The 10,262-nt window shown below is 41.5% G+C and overlaps 1 protein-coding gene across 1 annotated transcript in view; it reads left to right on the top strand.

Moving 5' to 3' along the window:
- The first annotated feature begins 6,074 nt into the window (after positions 1–6,074).
- Positions 6,075–10,262, top strand: part of ZNF432 (zinc finger protein 432) — an 8,340-nt gene continuing 4,152 nt past the window's right edge. Inside the window, exons 1-3 of the mRNA XM_023508909.1 lie at positions 6,075–6,089; positions 8,206–8,332; positions 8,906–8,998. Coding sequence (XP_023364677.1) covers positions 6,075–6,089; positions 8,206–8,332; positions 8,906–8,998 — 235 coding nt within the window. The remainder of the gene's footprint in view (positions 6,090–8,205; positions 8,333–8,905; positions 8,999–10,262) is intronic.

The following is a 10,262-nucleotide window of genomic DNA, read 5'->3' as shown; positions in this document are numbered from 1 at the left end:
CCCGGCTATTTTTTGTATTTTTTGGTTGCAGCCGTCATCGTTGTTTGGCAGGCCTGGGCTGGATTCAAACCCACCAGCTCAGGTGTATGTGGCTGGCGCCTTAGCCACTTGAGCCACAGGCGCTGAGCCACCACTCCCTAAAATTAATTCAAGGTGAATAACAGACTTAAACCTAAGGCATGAAACTCTTATAATTCTACAAGAAAATGTTGGGAAAACTTCTAGATATTGACTAATGCAAATAATTTATGAAGAACGCCACAAAGGCAATCACAGGTGTAACAAAAATAAATAAAAAGGACTTGATTAAACCAAAAAATTCCTACCTTTTTTTTTTTTAATGTGGATTTACAGCTGGGTACAGTGGCTCACATCTGTAATCCAGGCACTCTGGGAGGCTGAGGTGGGAGGATCCCTTGAGCTCAGGAGTTTAAGACCCCATCTCTACTAAAAATAGTAAAATTAGTTGTGCATTGTAGTGGTGAAGAGGTCAATGTAACTTCATTTGGGAATGAAGAGGTTAATGTAACTCCATCTTGGAACTCACTCCCCAACCCCCACTCCTGGGCAAGGTCGCCCGGTGGAATCAGTCTATCCGAAGGAGACGCTCCCTCCCCCCGCATTTCTGGGCAGCCAGTCTGAAGGGGACCAGCTTCCCCTCCCTTGGCTCTCATCCGCAAGGTCAGTCAGCTTAAGGGAGCCAGTCTATCAGAAACAAACTAGCAGCCCCGGCTTCAAGCAGCCCTCCTCTGAAAAAGTCCCTAACCAAAAACAGCTTAGCCAATAGCAACCCCGCCGGACAAAACACCTGGTGTAATTCCTCTATGCGCTTTAAAAACCTCCGCTCTCTTCACTTCGGGGTCGCCCTTCCCCCAGCAACAATGCAGGGTAGAGCATATGCTTGTAACCCAGGCATATGCTTGTAAATAAATAAAGCACCTCTTTGTTCTTGCATGTGTGTGGTGGTCTCTCAGCGGCAATAAGGTCCCAACAGTGGGTGCCTGTAGTCCCAACTACATGGGACACTGGGCCCAAAAGTTTGAGGTTGCTGTGAGCTAGACTGATGCCATGACACTCTAGCCTGGGCAACAGAGTGAGACTCTGTGGCAAAAAAAAAGTGGATTTACCGCTCCTTAAATCACAATAAATTTAGGTGTTGAAGTTAGAGTATATTCTCAGAAGAACTAATTGATCCGAATTAAAATTGAAAAGAATGTAAATTGTTGGGGCAGGTTGGGCAAGGGAGAGATCAGAGCAGGACCAGTGAGGAGGGCACTACATATGCAAAAGAGGAAGATAGGAGAGGCCTCATAATTATTATTATAAAAGGATATTAAATTGTTTGCCATATAGTGCCCAAGTATCTCTGTCCTTTTCACTCTTACAATATCTTCAAAAAAGAGAGAGAAAAGAAAAAAGGTCACATGCGCCAACTGAAATTTTTCTGTGAAAGTAGATACTTTTGGTAATAAGCAGGAGAATAAGAGATGGATCTACGTAAAAACACAAATGGCTGCTTAGAAATGGTTGAGTTGAGTTTTAAATTGTGCTTATGTAAGGCAAGGTGTAATTTTATGGAGAAGGGTTGAGAACACAGGAGATTTTGATGATGTAAACCCCTAGGAATTAGCACAAATTTCTGAGAAATTTTCAGTATTTCAAGGCTGTGGAAGTGATGTGGTAAAAACAAGATCTTCAAAGAGTGAAGCTTGACCTAAACTGGGTTATGTATAGAATTAGTGTTCCCAAAGAGTATCTTTTTTTTTTTTTGAGACGGAGCCTCAAGCTATCCCCCTGGGTAGAGTGCCATGGCATCACGCTCACAGCAACCTCCAACTCCTGGGCTCAAGCGAGTCTCCCGCCTCAGCCTCCCAAGTAGCTGGGACCACAGGCGCCCACCACAACACCTGGCCATTTTTTGGTTGCAGCCATCATTGTTGTTTGACGGGCCGGGCTGGGGATTCGAACCGGCCACCTTAGTTGTATGTGGCTGGCACCTTAGCCGCTTGAGCCACAGGCGCCGAGCCAAGAGTATCTTTTATATGATGAGAGGAAGATGAAATAAAGAGATCTTTTCTTGCCTAGAAGAGGAGAGCAATTGTGTTGGGCCTGCCGGTTGGAATCTGCTATATCAGACAGTACAGGGAGTGTACTATAATTTTTTGTGTGTGCTGATCTGACCTAGCATTGAGGCCCTGACTAGTTTTAAGCCAGTTAGTTTTCCTTCTAGAGAAACCAATTAATTCCGTTCTTCTAGCCACATGTGAGCCTTGTGGCATTCTTACTTGCCCTAATACCATCCCCATCTCCTCAGTTCCAAGATAGCCTTGAAAGACCCACCTTTTAACTATAGTAACAGTGAAAGTCTACACTCTAGCAGCCACTTGGGATAGGAATGGCTTTGAAACATCCCCAAAGTCCCTATCCCAATAATTTTCACATTTAACCTGTCTGACAACTTTGTGAATAGCTCTATTCTCATAGTTTGTCTCTATTTCACTTGACTCAGAGATTGATCTTTGTGAACATTCCTATCGATAAAGCATTTTTCAAAAACAAGACTATCAGGTGTATTTTGAGGATTATAATGGCCTATGCGATGCATATAACGTGAGCAAGAGGCAAACCTAGACCTTACATTAGTGTTCTAAAGATCTCTGATTCCTCAGGGTGAGTGAGTGAACCTCAAGCTCAGGGTTGGGATAGGAGGAAGGGAGCAGGAGAATAAGAGATGGATCTGGGTAAAAACACAAATGGCTGCTTAGAAATGGCTGGCAAAGACCTCTTGATGAGCTGGTTTAGAAGTAAAGGACTGTGGGTAATCATAAGGTTGTTTTCATTTTTTTGCACATACATATTTACAGAGGTATTTGCAATGTCCAAAAAAAGAAAAGAAAAATGAAAAGAAACACAAATGTCCATCAATTGGTGAATTATTCAAGACATTTTGGAATACCCATACAGTGTAATACTAAGCAACAAAAGGCGCAGACTATTAATACATAAAAACTGATGAATTTCAAAATAGTTATGCTATGTGAAGGAAGCCAGATAAAAGAGTACATATTGTTCTTTTCTATTCATACAATGCAGACTAATCTACGGTAACAGAGGTCAGTTCAGTGGCTGCCTAGGATTCATGTTTTATAATCCTGGCAAGGTGAGAGAAATGGTGGGGATGAGGCTGGAAAGATGGGTCGCAAAGTCCACTTTTTCTGCTCACTTTGTGATTGCTGCACCCCCCATACCATCTCACGTTTCCATACCTTGTTTTTCTTCTAAACGCATTGGCTTTGCCAGTTCAACTCCTAGGTCTCCTCAAAACATTTGTTCTGCGGTAGAAACTCTGAACTTCCACTAAGGTGACCACACCCACTTAACAAAACACTAGCTTAGCTAGAGCACCGCTCACTTATTATAATGTAGGTACATATTTTGCCAGCTTAAGTTTTCATACGGCCTCTAAAACGTTTCTCACTTAAAATAGTGTGTTTGTTTTTTTGAGACCGTCTCACTCTGTCGCCCTGGGTAGAGTGCCATGGCGTAAAAGCTCACGGCAACCTCAATCTCTTGGACTCAAGCAATCTTCTTGCCTCAACTTCCGAAGTAATGGAACTACAGGCACCCGCCACACGCCCTGGCTAGTCTTTCTATTTTTAGTAGAGATGGGGTCTCGCTCTTGATCAGGCGGGTTTTGAACATCTGAGCTCAGGCAATCCACCTACCTGTGTCTCCCAGAGAGCTGGGAATTCAGGCAGGCGCCACCAGCTAGAATAGTGATTGAAGTGCCCAGGAGGTTATTTTAATTTCCTGCCGAGCTAGGACGTTGCAGCCGTTCTGGCCACTAAGAATGTGTGTCACGCCTGTGGTAGTGATGGGCTCCTGTCTTTGAAAACTAAGAAGGCGACCGTCTTATTCTGTGCCCTGTCAGTTCACAGTACTTCATCCCCACGCCGGGCTTGCTCCGTGAGAACTCAAAATCTGACAAGCATTCCATTTTCCGCCAGGGTATGGACCTGGAATGTATTAATTTTAGATATGCTGAATTGACCGTTTCAGCAGACTCTCGCAGGTCACAGGCGCCAAAGCAGCCTCGGCAAACACTCCGGCTACTAAAGTGGCCAGGCGAGGCGGGCGCAGGAGCATTGCGTCAGAAGGAAAAGCCGGAAGCCAGAATTCTGTTCTCATAGAAACGCGGTGCACTTTCCTCGGAGAGTTAGTGGAGAGCAGCTAGCTGGGCGTGGAGACCTTAGATGGAAGAAGTTTAGTGAAGAAAGTTCAGACTTAAGAGCTACAGTTCGAGAAGGTCAGGTCAGTGTGTGGGTCAGTCTGTGGAAAAGGCGGAGGGAAAGTGCGATCTGAGGGTGTCTATGTAGGTTTTTGCTAGTGCGAGGCGATGGAAGCAGCTCAGGGGGTGGGTGTTTTGCGAGGGGAGCGTGTAGGAGTCTGTAGTGGGATTTCTGTGATGCGTGTCTTGGGGGTGTCAATCATGAGAGGCTCTGATTAAAGGTTTGAACAGATCAACGACCGAGAAACGTCCTGAAGTCAGGGATTAAGGTCTTTGCAGGTCATTCTGCCTTAGGACTCAGTGATTGAGAACTAGTGGGACGGTGGTTGTCATCGAATGCAGCGTCTGTTTCGGATTCCGGGTAATTGGGAATTCAGTGGATCCAGGAAACATTAGGAAAGGTCAGTGAGTGTATGCGTGTGTATCTAGGCCAAGTTTTCGTATTAATATGGTGTAGAAATGATTGAAAGCTGAAGACTTGGAGTAGGAGCCCTGCCTGGTGGGGTGTGTGTGTGTATTTTGAGCTCGGAGGTAGGCTGCTGGAGCAGAGTTGATGAACGTTAACATTCCCTAAAAGCTTCAGGTTCACGTTCTTCTTCCGTGACAGATTTTCTCAGCTTGTTTGGCTCCGCACAAAATAACCCGTCCTCTTGAACCCACAGAAATTAAAGGGTCTTTTTTTTTTTGTGGGGGAGAAAAGAGGGCTAAATAATTGAGCACATCTAAAATTAATATTTTCTATTTTAGAGTTTGCTTTTATCTTTTCTCTTGCACGTTTGCTACATATTTTTAATGGCTGTTTCCTTTTAGGTTTTTTAAAGGCTGCTATTTTCCTAGCATTTATGTTTTTGAATCGTATTTATACCTCATATTCTTTCTTTCCTTTCTCCTCTTTTATTCAGTGCGTTCATTGTTCCTTATATTGCAGTGTGTATACTATGTATTAACATTTTAACATATATATATATATATACTTTTAAAGAGGTACAAGAGTAACATAATTTATTTATTTTATTTATTTTTGAGATAGAGTCTGATTCTATCGCCCTGGCTAGAGTGCTGTGGCATTACCTAGCTCACAGCAACCCCAAACTCCTGAGCTTAAGCCATCTTCCTGCCTCAGCCTGCCAAGTAGCTAGGACTACAGGTATCTGCCACAACACCTGGCTAATTTTTCTATTTTAGTAGAGATGCAGTCTCAACTCTTGATTAGGCTGGTCTCCAACTCCTGAGCTCATGCAATCTACCCACTCTGACCTCCCAAAGTGGTAGGATTACAGGCATGAGCTACTATGCCCAACTGAGGGTAACATAATTTAAAGGAAAAATTCAATTCCTTACCAGTCATGGTCTCATTTCTAAAATTACTACACTGAGGCATGATGTTGTGCTCATTCTCCTTTGCCATATCCCCTTTCACATTCATGCTACTTTCACGCTTCACAGAAGAAAAGCATTCCTCCTATACATTGAAGGTCTTCTGTTTCATTGGCCAGAAGGAACCAAATAAAGAGACAGAAATATTCTGGGTCATGCATTAAGGTGAATGAACAGCAAGAGGGAATGTATCCCTGAAAGTTGTTATGCTCTTTAGCTCACAGGTCCTGGCTACCCTGGGGAGAGGCAAGAAATGAATGAAGAAAGAGGAGGTTCCAGGACCTAGATGTCATCATTTCTGGGGACACCCTTGACCAGTGACTGAGTTTCTGACCAGAGATTTTGGGCATATCCAAAAGAAACAAAGACAGAGTAGCCAGTTGCTGGTCATATCCCACAACAGAAGAAAATGAGCAATGCCCAGGTGACTTCTCTGTGTTATGTTCTCTCTTTTATTCTTTAATGGATTTGTAGAGGCCCATAAAAGAAATCAGTTCAGAGCATAAAGAGAAATAAACTTTGAATCTAAATCTAACATCATGGCAAAGTAGGATCAGGAATATAGTGTTTATATGACTCCTACTGATGTTGGAACATAATGACTAGAGAATCTGTTGGATTATATTAGCTGTCAGCTTGTGTCTGACAGCCAATACAAGGGTCATGCTGAACTAGATGATATACAATGACTGTGAAGAGAAATCAGACAGATTCCTCAGGGGATGTCAATATTTCCTGGCACTTAGGTCTCAAAAAATTTTTGATAGTCTTCCCAGAGATGATATGGTAGACATAGTTTTGAACTAGCTTGCTAATAAAGGCAGTAGATTTTTTTACTGCTACCTATTACAAGGTTCCTCAGAGACTCCTATGGGAATAGACTAAGTAAAAACTGGGTACAATTTTTCAGGGGACAAAAGCAAGGACACTCAAAGGACTCAGCCTTGTGTATGTCTGAGTATAGCTAGGAATAAAACCTAAACAACCTAGGAAAATGGAAGGATTGCATGGCTTTCAACTGTCCTGAAGAGGTGACTGAGCTGACATTTAGGTACGGATTTGGCATTAGGGAGCTGCAAGAAATGTTGTCTGGCAAAGACTTGAGTTGTTGGGTGCCATGTCATTTGCTTTATAACTTAACCTTATCTCAGAAAATACAGAATTCCTCCCCATTTTCAAATGTAATTCTTACCTATTTTCCTTTTATTGCTTTTCTTTTTGTAATTACAGAAATTATTCAGGGATACTTTTTTTTTGAGACAGAGTCTCACTATGTTGCCTTTGGTAGAGTGCGGTGGTATCACAGCTCACAGCAACTTCACAGCTCACAGCAATTCTTAGGCTCAAGCAATTCTCTTGCCTCAGCCTCCCAAACAGCTGGGATTACAGGTGCCTGCCACAATGCCCAGCTATTTTATTTATTTATTTATTTATTTATTTGCAGTTTTTGGCCCAGGCTGGGTTTGAACCCGCCACCTCTGGCCTATGGAACCTGCGCCCTACTCTTTTGAGCCACAGGCGCTGCCCTGTCCAGCTATTTTTTTGTTGCAGTTGTCATTGTTGTTTAGCTGGCCTGGGCCAGGTTTGAACCCACCACCATCATTGTATGTGGCTGGCGCCATAACCACTGTGCTACAGGTTCTGAGCCTCAGGTATACATTTTTAAAGGAAAGTAATTCTAATGGTACATAGACTAGCAAAAAAAGTAAATTTTCTCTTTATACCTTCCTTCCTAATCTCCTATATATACACTATATATATATGTACACTGTAGTAGTATATATTTGCTATCACTGAACTGTCTGTGCATCTATATATGCACATGTGTTTGTACCAACTATCTGTTTCATTTTTCAGTTTTTTAATCTATATTCCAATTCCTTATTTGTCGTATCAGTATATCTAATATGATAAACCTTTCTGTTAACAACACATCTATCACATGTATGTATTTTTAAGAATAATTTTCTCCCAGTTTAATATTCTTTGTTTCTTGTGCTTTTTATGTATTTCCATTTTTTAACCCATTCAGTAAGTAAATACTTATGCAATATCCAGTGATTCTAGCATCTGGAGTTTGTTCCTGTCTTATGCTAGCATTACCTGGGAAGGATTGCAGTGAATGTAGAGATCTATATCATGTACATAGTATCTGAATGACACTTGCATGTAATTTCTTGACTGGTCAGTAGATACTGAAATTAAAAATTATATATAAGGGCAGCACCTGTGGCTCAAAAGGGTAGAGCGCTGGCCGCATATGCTGGAAGTGACCCAGTCAAAAAAAAAAAAAAAAAGTAAAAAAATTATATATAAAACCTGGTTTTACTGAGAGGATACCTTATATTTTGTTAAGGGAATGAGGCACTGCATAATTATAGAATATTTGGAGATTGATTCTATGACAATGTATTAACAATATAATAGGTTTTATAGATACATACAGTTTTTATGGTTATAAGAGCAGACAACTTTTTTCACATTCCTTCCATGTCAATAAAAGAGAAACACTTCATATTAAGCAGGATGTGTTTTTACAGGAATTGCTGACCCTGGAGGATGTAGTGGTGGAGTTCACCTGGCAGGAGTGGCAGCTCCTGGGCCCTGCTCAGAAGGACCTGTACTGGGACGTGATGTTGGAGAATTACAGCAACCTGGTGTCAGTCGGTGAGGAGAGTTGCCCCATATTACTCACAGGGCACCCAGACCATGGCCTTTGCTTTCTGAACCATTTGGAAGTCACTGCTATGCTCCAAAGAGCAGATGTGTAGTGTATCCTCTGTCTCCTGATAAAAAGATATACAGTCACCTCTTGGTATCTGTGGGGAATTGGTTCCAGGACTTTCCATGGCTGCTAAATCCACAGATACTCAAGTCCTGATATAAAATGGCACAGTATTTGCATATAACTTACACACATCCTTTTGAGTACTTTAAATCATCCACAAGTTACTTATTATATTTAATAAATGTAAATGTTATATAAATAGTTGTTATATTTTTTATTTGTATCACTTCGTATTTTAATATTGTTATTTGTTATTTGGGTTTTATCAGATATTTTCAAACTGCAAGTGAAACCCACAGAAAGAAAGGGCTGACTATACCCTCTCATAAGAGAAAAGCCTCTACATTTTAGATGTGAAAACAGTTTTGTTCCATGAGTGTAGCATTCATCCATGTTGCCTACACCAGCCCCGTTCGTTGTGTCTTAACTCTTCTATCATTTCCTGTAAATAGGTTATCAAGCCAGCAAACCAGATGCACTGTCCAGGTTGGAACAAGGAGAACCTTGGACAACAGAAGATGAAATGTATAGTCGCATCTGTCCAAGTAAGTGGGAACTAGAAAGATGCATGACTGTAGAAGTCCCATTAGTGTCAGTCACAGAAGGCTGCGTGAGCATCTGGGGATAGGAAAAGTGCCTCCATATACCTCTCTCCTCATAGCAGAACTTTTCTTTTAGTTGTTTAGAGGAAAATAGGTCTTTTTTTTTCTTTCCTGAGATCTGATCTCTGGTTATGTTATCTTACATCTTGATTTTGGTTTGTTTGCCTAGTTTTCTTCTTCCTTAGATTCTATAATCTTCCCCTTTATATCCTGTGACAGTGTCTCTGCCTATTCATTCCACTTTCCTGGCTATGAAATTCCATCTTCCAGGCCTTGGTCCACAGAGAGAGGTATTAATCACTGTCTTCTCACTATTGCAGTTTTCTGCCCTATTAAGAAATAGAGGGCATTGTGGCGGGCACCTGTAGTCCCAGCTACTTGGGAGGCTAAGGCAAGAGAATTGCTTAAGCCCAAGAGTTCAAGGTTGCTGTGAGCTGTGATGCCACGGAACTTTACCAAGGGTGACAAAGTGAGACTCTAGCTTAATAAAAAAAAAAAAAAGAAAGAAAGAAATACTGATTTCCCTTCCTAACATCCAACCTCGCCTTGTATATTGTGTCCTCATCTGATCTCAACTGTGCATTCGTCAGGCTTCTTAGCTTCCCTACTCACCCCACCCCTGGTTCCTCAGTGATTCCATTTTCTCTGCTGTTTTCCTAATCCTTGTAATTCTCTGTGCCGAGAAAACTTGTCACCTTTTCCGTCTTATTCTAAGGTTATAGTCCCTTTTAGTGCCATTCACCACCTGTCCTGTTCATGCTGGTGTTAGATTTGAATGCCTTGTACCTACAGAGTTCTCTTCTTAAAGGTGTCTGCTATTTCAGTTGACTGTTAATGTTGAAGGAGTGTTTTACATCCTACATCAGTTCCAGTCAAAACTAGGTCATAAATTATGTATGCTTCAGAGAACTTCCTTTGTACGTTTGGTATTTCTGATTTTCTTCCATCCTAGACATTAACATTGTATTCATTTCCCTGAATTGTTTTTCTCACTATATATTTGGCTTTTTAAACAGCTTTATTGAGATAATTTACATACCATACAATTTGCCAATTTAAAATTTACAATTCATTGCTTTATAGCATGTGAACAGTAATACAATCATCACCACAATCAGTTTTGGAAGCAGTCAGTTTGTGTCTGATATCTCTGACAGCCAATACAAGATAGTCATGCTGAGCTGTAATCATGACTATGAGGAGAAAG

Source organism: Otolemur garnettii, unplaced genomic scaffold (assembly GCF_000181295.1).
Source record: "Otolemur garnettii isolate 467f Iridium unplaced genomic scaffold, OtoGar3 scaffold00288, whole genome shotgun sequence".
Taxonomy (NCBI): domain Eukaryota; kingdom Metazoa; phylum Chordata; class Mammalia; order Primates; family Galagidae; genus Otolemur; species Otolemur garnettii.
This window is presented reverse-complemented; position numbering and strand designations above follow the sequence as displayed.